This window comes from Marmota marmota, unplaced genomic scaffold (assembly GCF_001458135.2).
Source record: "Marmota marmota marmota unplaced genomic scaffold, marMar, whole genome shotgun sequence".
Taxonomy (NCBI): Eukaryota; Metazoa; Chordata; class Mammalia; order Rodentia; family Sciuridae; genus Marmota; species Marmota marmota.
The window spans coordinates 54,221,242-54,235,971 of NW_025999900.1; the positions used below are offsets into that span (position 1 = coordinate 54,221,242).

Here is a 14,730-nt window from a genome sequence, read left to right on the forward strand (position 1 = left end):
TTTTTTTTTTTTTCTTTTTATAGTACTAGGGGTTGAACTCAGAGGTGCTTTACCACTGAGTTACAGACCCAGCACCCACTGCCCACTTTTTTTTTCTTCTTGAGGAAGGATATCATTAGCATGCTGAGGCTAGCCTTGAATTTGCAATTCTCCTGCCTCAATCTCTTGAAATATATTTAGATATATATATGTATTCATTTATTTATATATTTGCCAGTGCTGGGGATTAAACCCAGGGCCTCATCCTCTACCACTGAGCTACATTCCCAGTCCTTTTTATTTATTTATTTTTTTGAGATAAGGTACTCACTAAATTGCCTGGAATGGCCTCAAATTTGCAATCGTCCTGCCTTAGCCTCCCAATGAACTGTGATTACTGTGCCCAGCAAATTTAATTATGTTTCTATAATGTTATGTTTTTATATTGTTGGCAACATAAATCACATTTGAGTCTAAACTTGTACTCATTACTCCTCCTCCACGCCCTTCGCTTTCTCTGCTTCCCAAAGTCTTTACTTTTGGCTACTGCATTGTCATCACTTATTCAAGGAAGACTTTTTAGAGTCACAAAGCATTGCAAACCACATAACATTATGTAAAAGGCAATTACCAGGGTTGTGGCTCAGTGGCAGAGCGCTTGCCTAGCACATGTGAGGCACTGAGTTTGATCCTCAGCACCACATTAAAATAAACAAACAAAAGACTAAAAAAAAGGCAATTACTATTACCACTGCTTCCAACTACTCCTCTTCTCTATTCACCAAACATTTATTAACATTCTCTACATAGTAGCTTTCAAATCTATCCCCCTGTAAAGCTCAGAATCTATTTATAATATCCTAGTACTAACAGGCATGTCAACTCTTTAATTTTCTATTTAGTCTATTATTGTTATCTCAAATGACCATTTTACAAATATTTATTTTTGATAACTAATGTTTTATTTTAAAATTTCAATTTTTATATAATGATATTTCCAATGAGGCTCCCTCCTGAAAAGCATGGCGGGGTGGGGGTGGGGGGGGAAGAGTCCAATTCATACCTCATGGCCACAAGAGGGAGCTAACATTTGGTCCACTTGGTTTACTAAAGGCATCTTCTACCATGTATCCAGTGCTACAGAATAATTTGCATAACCATCTTCAAGTTGGTTCAATTATTCAAATAAATTTAATAAGCTGCATACTGCATCTAAATCAATCATGCATCAAACCCTCTCCAAATTTTAATATTCAATTTGTAGCTGAACATGATGGCCAATGCCTAAAATCCCAGTTACTTGGAAGGCTGAGGCAGGAGGATAGCAAGTTTAAGGCCAGCCTGGGCAACTTAGCAAAACCCTATCTCAAAACATAAAAAGGGCTGGGATGTAGCTCAGAGTGCTCTTGCCTGGCACACATAAATTCAATTCCCAGTACATCAAATTAAAAAAAAAAAATCAAATTGTTAACAACCAAATCAGAAAATAATGCAAATTAACTTTCTTATGGAAAAAAATTCCAAAATTTATAAATAAGTCTCCTAAAATAAAATATTTTCAAATACATTTGCATTTCAAAATTGTCAAGCTATACAATTAAAAAAAGAAAGTGAAGTGTTATATTTTACACATAATATAAAACAAATGGAGATTTTCATATGTAAAGTGAAACAGCATGCAGAATATATAAGCATAACTAATTGGTATCATAAAAAGTAAATGCCCTTATAAGGAATATATAAACAACTTTACAAATTATCACAGAAATTTTGGTTTCAAACCTTCATAAAATAAAATATTTAAAACTACTTCTATTAGGATCTAGTAGATAGGAACTTTGGTTTTTTCTTCTAAGTCAATTCTGTTGGTGAACTTTATTCAATGTTAGTATGACAGCTTTAGTTGTTAATTCAAACAATAAACAGATAATTCATCTATGCAACCCTTCAGAACAATTAAGCATATTTTAATGCTTATTACATTAGCATGTAATACTGTAAACCACTTGTAAAATTATACGAGTTGAATGGATCAAGTTTTAGTAGTTACTGATATAGTGTAAAACCAATAATTAAGATTCTAAGCTGGGTGTGGTGGTGCATGCCTGTAATCCCAGTAGCTTAGGAGGCTGAGGCAGGAAGATTGAGAGTTCAAAGCCAGCCTCATAAAGTGAGGCGCTAAGCAACTCAGTGAGACCCTGTCTCTAAATAAAATACAATAGGGCTGGGGATATGGCTCAGTGGTAGAGTGCCCCCAAGTTCAATCCCTGTACTTGCTCTGCACCTCAAAAGATTCTATTCATTTCAGGGATATTAGTTCCAAAGGGGAAAAATGTGGAAAACTATGAATAGAGGTAAAGAACACCAAGAACTTGAGCTCATTAATGCTACATATAAAAGATGATAAAAACAAAAAATCAGGCCTTGTGAGCATGACAAAGAGAAGATTACCTGGAACCTCTTTTCAGCAGCAGATTAAAAAAAAAGGAAAAAGATTACAACACAAATTTGATTTTAAAACACTCATAAAATACCTAAAGTAGTAAAGTTTTTAAAATCAATTTAATGAAGATAAACTCTTCTGATTATATGAAAGGCCTGTTGCTTCAATTTTATTACTGCATAATAAGATTCAGTTATGACATTAATGGCAGGGAAATCAGAAGAAAGGTGAAAAAGTAGAATGCAACATGTTCTATGTTATAAACTTTAAAGCTTGCCATTCTTATTTTTTTTTTAAATATCCTTATTTTGTTTGTTTATTTATTTATTTATTTATTTATTTATTTATTTATTTATTTATTTATTTATTTATTTATTTTTATTGGTTGTTCAAAACATTACACAGCTCATGACATATCATCTTCCATACATTTGATTCAAGTGGGTTATGAACTCCCATTTTTTACCCCAAATACAAGTTGCAGAATCACATCGGTTACACATCCACATTTTTACATAATACCATATTAGTGACTGTTGTATTCTGCTACCTTTCCTATCCCCTACTATCCCCCCTCCCCTTCCCTCTCATCTTCCCTCTCTACCCCATCTGCTGTTGTTTAATTCTCTCCCTTGTTTTTTTTTCCCCCCTTTCCCCTCACAAACTCTTATATGTAATTTTGTGTAACAATTATTTATTTTTATGTGGCGCTGAGGATCAAACCCAGTGCCTCACATGTTTGAGGCAAGAGCTTTACCACTGAAACACAACCCCCAGCTCTCTTATTTTTTTTCTTATTCAGATTGTATAATATGACTTTCAAACAAAACATTTAAGCTTATTTTTGTTCTTAAAATGGGAAATAAAGGGCTGGGATGGTGGCTCAGTGGTAGAGTGCTTGCCTAGAAGCACGCACAAGGCCCTGGGTTTGGTCCTCAGCACGACATAAAAGGGTAAATACATAAAATAAAGATATTGTATCCAACTACTACTAAAAAATAAATATAAAAAAATGGGAATAAAATCTTAACCAACTTAAAGGGCTGGTAGCACTGGAACTTCTTTGAAAGAAACTGCCTGAGGAGCCCCTTATTTTGAGCTAAGAGATTTCCCCAGTCAGCAAATTCACACAAAAAGAATGAATAACTCAGGACCACGCTGGATTTGGGATTTTTCTAGTAAATATTTTTTTAAACTTCCCTTAATAGTGTAATAACTGTAACAGAATTGGAAGTCATTTCATCCACCCTCTCTCTGAAATCAGGAGTCTTCTTTACACATTTAGAACATGGCTTTATAAGCACTCATGACAAATGGTCAACTAAAGTGCATGAATCCTGCTTGTGACAGGGTGTATGACAGCAATTATATCTCTACTTAATTTCTTGTTTTGAAATAAGTGATCCACAGATTATTCTTCATATTTAGTGGCCTCCCAACTTTCTTTCATCATGTGTTTTCTACTACACCACTGTCAACTCTCAGTATCCCCTTCAATGCAGAGATTGATACTGATGAAGCTAGGGTATGTATGAGGCTAGATCTGTATACTTCATTGCTGTCAAAATAATATAAGACTATGTGGGCCTCCTTAAAGGGTGTATCATACTCTGAACTCATCTTTGCACATTACCTTGCTTAAAACACAGAATTTCACAGATAATTAATTCATGCCATCAAATATTCAGGAGTGCCTACTATTTGTGAGTATGTATAATCTGATCTCAAATCTACTGTTTTCATCCTTATCTCCCAACATTTTTCTAGTGTTAATTTCTTTACTTCTAAAATTTGACTATTAATTTCTATAATGTCCCATTTCAGAAGCTCTCTGAGGACATTTTCATCTCACTGAAGGTAGCTATAAAAGCACCCCCTGAGTCTGTCTTATTCAGGCCATTTTATTAAATATACAAATATACTATATTATCCTATTTTAAAGGGTAGAGTAAATGTTTATTAAATGAAGATAACAGATTTATAAACTGAATAATCTCTCACTGATAAATATGTATAGCTGTTTTTTTATGAGCCTCTGAAAGTTAAGGAAAATGTAAAGTTATATAGAACATTATTGTAAAACTAAATAATCACAATGAAGACCTTCATAATACCAACCATTTACTGTATCTAAAAATATAACTCCCTTGTTGGATTTGTCCTATTTCATTTTTTAATTGTTTATTGACAAATATAGTTAATTAGTTCATAGGGAAAATACTATAAAGATCAAAATAGAATGAAGAGTAAATATTTGAGTGAAAACTGTTCTTTCATAAAACACTTACCTTACTATACCCTGCCTTTGAAAGGAATTAAAGGAAAAAAGAAGGGAAACACATGAAAAGTATAAGGAATAATTATAGCAGTTTAGTAAATATAGTAAAAGTAACATATCAATAGAAACATAAGGAAATACAAAAATGCCTAAATTTTATGTCACATTATTTTGAATGTTTTTATTAAAAATATTGGGAATTTGACCAAAATGAATTACTTTAGATAGATAAGATTTGCTACAAAAACATTTAATAAAAGAAAAAAAAACAAAATTATTAAAATTACTTAGAGAAAAAAAATCTACAGAAATATCAACCAGAGAAGTTATTAGTTGTCATCAAAACAATTTCCATTAAAGAAGATAAGGTATTTGATATGTGTTTGTTTTAATCATTTAAAAATGTTTTGTTTCACATTTGATGACAATAATAGATTTTATTTAAAGTACTGAAAATTATTTACATAGACTGTATTATCTCCTTAGTAATATATTAAAAAATGGCCCAAAGAAATATGTCTTACTTTTTATCCCCTTTGATTCTATCATTTTGTAAGAACAACTTCTCTTGTGATTACATTAATGATCTCTGTCTCATCATTTTTATGAGAATTTAGCAGAACTGACTTTGTAAAAAAAAATTGAGAACAAAATGTGAAACAATTTCAAAAAGTAATCTGTAAAAAATTTAACTTCAAAAATCTTTGCTGATTACAGTTACAACAGTGTTACTCATTCTTCAGGAACAGGAAAATAATTTCCACCAGTCAGAATGTGGTCATTTCAGCACTGAGGAAGGAAATTTAAATTGAAGTGTTTTACCAGGAATGATGGCATACAGATTCAAATTAGGTCACATACCAAACTTCTCTAATAATTTTTTTCTTTTAAAAAAATCAACAGAACATATGGAAGAGATTTATGAGAATGTCTACAGTTCTTCCTCCCTATAAAACACTTCTCACTTCTCATTACTTGGGATGTTTGGTTTTCATTAAGTAATAGTAGTAAGCATTATTCTGCAATATTCTACTTAAGAACATTCACATTTACATATTTATATGTATTCCTCTAATTAATAAAGAAATACATAGTGCTCATTACTTTGTGAATATTTAATTAAAAAACAAAGAAAAACAGTGTTTCAGTATTTAACTATCTCCTCAGGTTACTCTGTATTTCATTCCAAGGTGAGGATGCCATTGGTGAAGACCTACTATCTTAATGATTGATGTATATTATTTCATATCAACCTTGAAATAATCCATAAATGAGGAATTATAGTGCTCATTTTGCCACTTAGGAAACTGAGGTTCAGAAAGAATGAAGACTTTTCAAGGTTATATAACTGGTAAATGATAAAAATGAGTATGTTAGCCCAATTGTCTGGCTCCAAAATCCATGTCCTTTGCATTGTGTGATGCTCTTTCTACCCAGCTGCTTCTATCTAGAATTTTATACAAGTATTTAGATTTTGTCATGATAACATTCCTACACATTCTTTTATACTTTGCCTCTTTATGCATAACAAAATGATTACTCTCTACCTTTTCCTGACCTCCCCGTACAGTTATCTGAGGTATCCTACAGCAAACTGAGTACCTTGAATAGGAGCTTAGAAGGTGTCATAGCCTCAACATTGCACCTAGACTTCCTGGGATGCTGGGATTAGTCAGCTCATCAAAATCTCTAGTTGTCCTCTCCCCCATCATTAAGGTACATCACATGCCTTTTACTTTATCCCTTTCCCTGAATATTAAATTCATAGGTTTCATTTTTAGTTTTTCCCTCAAATACTCTTACTAGTTTCTTATAATAATATTTTCCTTGTCACAGCTTTCTTCAGAAGTCACTGATGTTCTCAGCTTTCACTCCTTCATTTCTCACTTCTGTTTCTGATAATCTATTCCTTTATCATTTCTTAAAACCTCTCCACTTTTGAAGTCCATGCCATATTGCCTTTTGTGTGTGTGTGTGTGGGGGGGTGGGCATTCCTGGGGATGGAACCCAGGGCCTCATATGCGCTAGACAAGTGGGCTACGTTCCCAGCCCTCATATGTCTCTTTACTGCTTTCCATCTTTGATTTAAAAACCATTAGGTTCACAGTTTCTCTCATCTAGCTCATCTAGCTCAGAGACATTATTTAAAAGTTATTTTCCAATAAAACTTCTGTGTATATATCCTTATTTTTAATTTACTGATTCTAAACCAAGATCAATAATTCCCTTTAAAAACAAGCTATACTTCAACCTGCCATTTTTTGAAAAATTTTTGAAATGTTGTCAACCCTCAATTAAGGGCATGTTGATAGATGGGCCATTTAAAAAAAGGCCATGTCTCTGCACACATGCTTCCTACAAGGTTCTGGGCACTGGATTCAATTTTATTATCTTCCCCAATGTCATCAAATATATTTAACACACTTGGCAAGTAAAAGGTTACTTTAATCATATAAACTTTCTACATATATGGCAACATTCTCCAAACTACTTGAAAAGACACTGTTACCACCATAAAGTATTTAAGGGGGCTGGGTTGTGGCTCAGTGGCAGAGTGCTTGCCTAGCATGTGTGAGACAATGGGTTTGATTCTCAGCACCACATATCAATAAATAAAATAAAGGTCCATTGACAACTAAAAAATATTTTTAAAAAAGTATTTAAGGACAAACATTTTGTAAGAGTTCTGGCAACCAAATAAAGCAAGAATATCACTGATATTTAATATTTGTAGGAAACACATTTAGTTAAATAACAAATTTAATTTTAATACAAGTATCTTTTCTTTCATTTAATTTTAAACTTTATTGTTACCTCTCATCAGCTGAAGGTTCTTTCTGTTGCAAATGAGGCTTGGTTCCAAACATTGGGCGAATATTTGTTGATAAGGCTCTGACGGTATAAGTAATTTCATTCTCCCTTGTAACATCACTATCATAGCCTACCATCAAAATATAAAGTTATTCTTTAAGTGATAACTGAGATCAATTGTGATCTTGTAATTTAGATATAATGATGTCCAATGTCAAGTAAATTGTGCCATAATCAAATTATGGAATATGCATCCAGCAAAAATTAAGTAGTAAAATATTTTATATATAAATATATTTTTTAGTGCTGGGGATCAAACCCAGGGCCTCATGCAAGCTAGGCATAGCATTCTACCACTTAGCCATATCCCCAGCCACATAATGATGTTTTTTAAGTATCACTAAGAGATAATAGCAAGCTATAGGCCATGTGCAATGATGCATACCTATAATCCCAGCAACATGGGAGGCTGAGGCAGGAGGATCACAAATTTGAGGCTAGACTCTTTAACTTATCAAGATCCTTAGTAATTCATCAGAGTCTGTCTCAAAATAATAAATAAAGCTGGGTGCAGTGGCACACATCTGTAAATCCAGCTGCTGGGGAGGCTGAGGCAGCAGGATTCCAAATTCAAAGCCAGCCTCAGCAACTTATTGAGGTTCTAAGAAACTTAGTTCCACCCTATTTCTAAATAAAATTAAAAAAAGGTCTGGGGATGTCTCAGTGGTTAAGAGCCCCTGAGTTCAATCCCTGGTATAAAAAAAACAAAAAAAACCAAAATAATCAATAAAAATGGTTGGGGATGTAGGTTAATGTTAAAGTGAAGTGCCCTTGGGTTCAATCCCCAGTACCAAAAAGGAAAAAAAAAAAAAAAAAGCTACAAGTTCATGTTAAAAAAATTATGTATACAAATGCACATATACCTTAGGATAAACCCCAAATGTTTACAGAGATTAACTTTGAGTGGTTTGAGTGGTTGAATTATAAAGTCTGTGTTTATTCTTTATTGCAAAATATATTTTATATAATGAGCTAGTATTATTAGTACATTAAGAAAAATGTTTTAAAATATAAAGTTCAAATATATAAAATTCATTTTAATAGTATTTATTTAAAGTATGGTTGTCTTACATTTGTAGATGAAGAATAGCTAAGTATTAATACTTGCCAGTCTGCTATTCTTGAATTATAAAGCCAATTTTTGTATAAAACTAACCAAAAACACCAATACCACAATTATTTTTTAAATATTCATTTTTTAGTTTTTAGGTGGACACAATATCTTTATTTTATTTTTATGTGGTGCTGAGAATTGAACCCAGTGCCTCACGCATGCTAGGCGAGCGTGCTACCACTTGAGCCACATCCCCAGCCCCAATACCACAGTTATTAAAGTATTATTATTACTTTAAATTCTATAGTTTAAATCAGTGCTGTATTTTTTATATGTTTCTGTTAAAATGTTTTAAATGACATACCTCCACCTTCTTCAGAATCTACATCAGATTCCTCACTATCACAAGGCCTTCTTTCTCGATAACTTTCCATCTCATTTGTCCATACCATTAAAGACATATCTGCACCTCCTAGGGTCACCAACATGCTGTCATCATAAGTCCAGCGAACATTTGTGACATGTGTGCTATGGGCCACATACCTCTTAAATTTTCCAAATTTTCCCTAGAGATAATAAAAATGCAAACTTTTTCTGAGAAGTTTCATTATTTGAAAAATTGTAATTATATTTCTGAACTAATTATATTTTTAGTTATATTTAATTTTCCTTAATATATGTTTTGAAATCAGTCATTCCAAATGCAACATAAATAAAAACACAAGAAAATATTGAAATACCCTAGAATAAAAAAATAACAAGTGTGCTAAAGAGAAAATGTTTTAACCAATTAAATACTTTAATATTTAACCAATTAAATAAGAGTAACAATTCCCAAACCTGGTGAGGACAGGATGAAACTAGTAGTTTCACACATTGCTAGTACAATTAACTTTTTTGGAAACCAATGTGGTATACCGCATTAAAAGCATTAAAAAAATACATACATATATTTGGCACTGCTGAGAATCAAACCCAGGGCTTGCACATGCTAGCCAAGTACTCTATCACTAAGATAAATACACAGATCCTGTTTGTACTTTTGTCTCACTAATCTGCCTTTTGGATATCTATGCTAAGAACATGCTACGTATGTGAAAAATACTTATCATATTATTTACTTATAGCAGTAAAATTTAAATACCTCAACTGTTCAATGGAGTAACAATATAGTTAATACAGTATATTATATGGAGAAATATATGTATTAAAAATAATTGTTATGTAGATTTATTAGCATTGGGGTGAAGAAGGAAGGAATCTGTAGACCAGTATCCTAAACTTATTCCTAAAGGATCTACATCATTCGGAATGCTGGAATGAAGTTTCTGACTGATAACTGTCTTAATAGAATGTTCTTTTTTTTTTTTTTTTAAAATAATTTTTTTATTTATTTTTATTGTTTAATTTTCGGTGGACACAACATCTTTGTGTGTATGTGGTGCTGAGGATCGAACCCGGGCCGCACGCATGCCAGGCGAGCGCGCTACCGCTTGAGCCACATCCCCAGCCCAATAGAATGTTCTTAATCTACTAAGGTTCTAGCTCATATATGTATCTAAAGTAGGCTCTATGTAGTGTTTTTGAATATCTGAGTTTCCCTGGAGGTTTTTATTTTTAAAATATTTTTAGTTGTAAATGAACACAATATCTTCATTTATTTATTTTTATGTGGTGCCTCACGCATGCTGGCTCTACCATTAAGCCAGAACCTCAGCCCTCCTATGAGTTTTAAGCCTGTGTCTTCATTTCAGTGCTGATCTACAAAAAATAATATGGGTGTTATGAACAGAGTATCATAATGAATTGAGTTTCTCTAATATCTCGATGATGAATGTTTTTTCATGTATTTGTTGACTGATTGTTCATCATCTTCTGAGAAGTGTCTGTTCATGTCCTTGGCCCATTTATTGATTGGGTTATTTGTTTTTTTGGTGTTTAACTTTTTGAATTCTTTATATATCCTAGAGATTAGTGCTCTATCTGATGTGTGAGCGGTAAAGATTTGCTCCCAAGATATAAGCTGTCCATTCACCTCACAGATTGTTTCTTTTGCTGAGAAGAAACTTTTTAGTTTGAGTCCATCCCATTTATTGCTTCTTCATTTTAATTTTTGCTCTATAGGAGTCTTATTAAGGAAGTTGGGGCCTAATCCCACATGATGGAGATTAGGGCCTACTTTTTCTTCTATTAGACGCAGGGTCCCTGGTTTTATTCCTAAGTCCTTGATCCATTTTGAGTTGAGTTTTATGCATGGTGAGAGATAGGGGTTTAATTTCATTTTGTTGCATATGGATTTCCAGTTTTCCCAGCACCATCTGTTGAAAAGGCTATCTTTTCTCCAATGCATGTTCTTGGCACCTTTGTCTAATATAAATTAATGTAATTTTGAGGGTTACTCTCTGTGTCCTCTATTCTGTACCATTGGTCTACCAGTCTGTTTTGGTGCCAATACCATGTCATTTTTGTTACTATTGCTCTGTAGTATAGGTTAAGGTCTGGTATAGTGAGGCCACCTGCTTCATTCTTCCTGCTAATGATTGCTTTAGCTATTCTGGGTCTCTTATTTTTCCAGATGAATTTCATGATTGCTTTTTCTATTTCTATGAGGAATGTCATTGAGATTTTGATCAGAATTGCATTAAAACTGTATAGTGCTTTTGGAAGTATGGTCATTTTAATAATATTAATTCTGCCTATCCAAGAGCAAGGTAGATCTTTCCATCTCCTAAGGTCTTCTTTGACTTCTTTCTTTAGGGTTCTGGAATTTTCATTATATAGATCTTTCACCTCTTTCGTTAAGTTGATTCCTAAGTATTTTATTTTTATTTTTTTGAGGCTATTGAAAATGGGATGGTTTTCCTTGTTTCCATTTCTGTGGATTTATCACTGGTATACAGAAATGCCTTTGATTTATGGGTGTTGATTTTATATCCTGCTATTTTGCTGAATTCATTTACCAGTTCTAGAAGTTTTCTGGTGGAACTTTTAGGGTATTCTAGGTATAGAATCATATCATCAGCAAATAGTGCTAATTCGAGTTCTTCTTTTCCTATGTGTAGCCCTTTAATTTCTTTCGTGTGTCTAATTGCTCTGGCCAGTGTTTCAAGAATTATGTTAAGGGCTGGGGATGTGGCTCAAGCGGTAGCGCACTTGCCTGGCATATGCGGGCGCTGGGTTCGATCCTCAGCACCACATAAAAATAAAAAAATAAAGATGTTGTGTCCACCGAAAACTAAAAAAATAAAAAATAAAAAATTCTCTCTCTCTTACAAAAATAATTATGTTAAATAGAAGTGATAAAAGAGGGCATCCCTGTCTTGTTCCAGTTTTTAGAGGGAATGTCTTCAATTTTTCTCCATTTAGAATGATGTTGGCCTGGGGCTTAGCATAGATCACTCCAGTCAGAATAGCAGCTATTATGAAGACAAACAACAATAAGCGTTGGCGAGGATATGGAGAAAAGGGTACACTCATACATAGCTGTTGGGACTGCAAATTGGTGCAGCCAATATGGAAAGCAGTATGGAGATTTCTTGGAATATTGGGAATGGAACCACCATTTGACCCAGCTATCCCTCTCCTCGGTCTATACTCAAAGGTCTTAAAAACAGCATACTGCAGGGACACAGCCACATCAATGTTTGTAGCAGCACAATTCACAACAGCTCAACTATGGAACCAAACTAAGTGCCCTTCAATAGATGGATTTAAAAAATGTGGCATATATACACAATGGAATATTACTCAGCAATAAAAGAGAATAAGATCATGGCATTTGCAGGTAAATGGATGGAGTCGGGAAGTTAATGAATGCTAAGTGAATTTAGCCAATCCCAAATAACCAAATGCTGAATGTTTTCTTTGATATAAGGAAGCTGATTCATAGTGGAATAGGGAGAGGGAGCATGGAAGCAACAGACGAACTCTAGATAGGGCAGAAGGGTTGGAGGGGTAGGGAGGGGGCATGGGGTTAGAAACGATGGTGGAATGTGATGATCATTATTATCCAAAGTACATGTATGAAGAAATGAATTGGTGTGAATATACTTTGTATACAACCATAGATATGAAAAATTGTGGTATATATTATGTGATAAGAATTGTAATACATTCTGCTGTTATATATAAATAAAAAATAATAATAAAATTTTAAAAATGAACTGAATATCAAAATGATTTGATGCATTATTTCAAATTTATGTTTATGTTCTTGTTGGTGCTAGATTATAATATATAGCTTAATTTATGTGAATTAAGAAATAAATACATCTGAAGTGGGCATGGTAGTGCATACTTGTAATCCCAGCTCCTCAGGAGGCTGAAGTAGAAAGCCCAGCCTGGGCAATTTAACAAGACTCATTTCAAAATGAAAAATAAAAAGGGCTGGGGATGTAGCTCAGTGGGGTAGAGTGCGCTGGGTTCAATGACCAGTAGAAAGAAGGGAGGGAGGAAGCAATAGAGGGAGGGAGGAAGAGAAGGTAAGCAGGCAGGCGTTTATTGGCTTTGGTACATAAATTTTACTTTTGTGCTAAACAGAAGCCTAACATTTTGCAGTAGTTTGAATATGGGAAAGTGAAATAAGAATTGAGCAATCACATAACATAACATAGACACAGAGAGCTCCAAAGAATCTGTATAGTTTGGTTTCAATAAAACATCATTAATCACATTAAATCACTGTTGTTTATTTTAATTTTATGGGGGTATTTAGTATTTAGTATTTGGTTAAAACATTGTCTCTTTAAAAGCCATACATATAGTTTATATTAGTCTCTTTTTTAAAATTTCTTTTTTAGTTATTGATGGACCTTTTGTTTATTTATTTATAAATAATGAAAATAGTTAAATAGCTTAATTTAATATTGGGAATAAAAGGAATGGGTTTTTAAAAAGGAAATTTACATTATTCAATACTAAAAAAATCTGTAAAATATAATATATAACTTCAGGCACAGAATCATAGATTATAATACTTATTCTAGATAAAAATAATATGGTTCCAAGAATAGGAAACATAATTCTGAACCTTTTGTGTTATAACATTACATTTTACACATGTATTATTCCTATTACAATAGGATGAAATACTATGAAGGAACATTATCTTAATCGTTTTCATAATTATGATCATTAGGAAAGTTAAAGAAAAATACATACTTTAGCAGGATATTTAAATAACTTCACGAATCCCAAATCATCGCCTGTAGCTAGGACCATTCTGTCACTGGTGAGGCAAGAGGCAGTTACATCTGTGACTTCTCCAATTACTGGCCAAATTCCCTCACAGCATAGACCAAGCACACTTGTCCATGATGCCCAACTAATTTTTTCTACCTAAAAAGAGAAAATTACTGTGTAATATCTAAATTGACAACCAAAATCTGAACATTCATCTTTGTTATTACATGTCACAAGTGAAATTAAATATTAATAGAAAAACAAATCATTAGTTGGCTTGGTTTTATAGATTCTCAGTCTACTAGTTCTTGCAGAAAAAATTTAATATAATATTATTCAGGAAGTCCTTATTATATATTTAGTATGTGTTCTTTTTAAAAAAATATTTATTTTTAAGTTTTAGGTGGATACAATATCTGTATTTTACATTTATGTGGTACTGAGGTTCAAAACCAGTGCCCCAGTGGCCTACCTCCTCCAGCCACACTCTATGTGCCTACAGTTACCACTCAATTAATCTATTCAAGTGTATTAATGAACTGATTCCTTTAGCCTTTCATAACCCAATCATTTCACCTCTAACCATTCTTGCATTGACTCACACATGAGCTTTTAGGGTACACCTAGTATCTAAATTATAACAGGTATACACATACATCACAACATATCTCACTGGTTTCCATAAGACAAACACAGATTCAACTTTGATGCTGATTTCATCACTTTTGGTCTGAGGCTTCATACTTTCACACTGGAAAATCCTCCAAGGACTTCTTGTTAAAGCACTCACTAACCCTCATTTCTTTTTTTTTTTTATTGGTTGTTCAAAACATTACAAAGCTCTTGACATATCATATTTCATACATTTGATTCAAGTGGGTTTTGAACTCCCAATTTTACCCCAAATACAGATTGCAGAATCAC

At 33.1% G+C, this 14,730-nt stretch overlaps 1 protein-coding gene across 1 annotated transcript in view; it reads right to left on the minus strand.

Annotated features, from left to right (window-relative positions):
* The window catches only part of Eml5 (EMAP like 5), a 194,718-nt gene that overhangs the window by 27,340 nt on the left and 152,648 nt on the right, over positions 1 to 14,730 (minus strand). Inside the window, exons 28-32 of the mRNA XM_048799527.1 lie at positions 13,786 to 13,962; positions 8,990 to 9,191; positions 7,515 to 7,641; positions 4,711 to 4,725; positions 2,431 to 2,439 (exon numbers count right to left, since the gene is read on the minus strand). Of these exons, the coding sequence (XP_048655484.1) occupies positions 2,431 to 2,439; positions 4,711 to 4,725; positions 7,515 to 7,641; positions 8,990 to 9,191; positions 13,786 to 13,962 (530 nt within the window). The remainder of the gene's footprint in view (positions 1 to 2,430; positions 2,440 to 4,710; positions 4,726 to 7,514; positions 7,642 to 8,989; positions 9,192 to 13,785; positions 13,963 to 14,730) is intronic.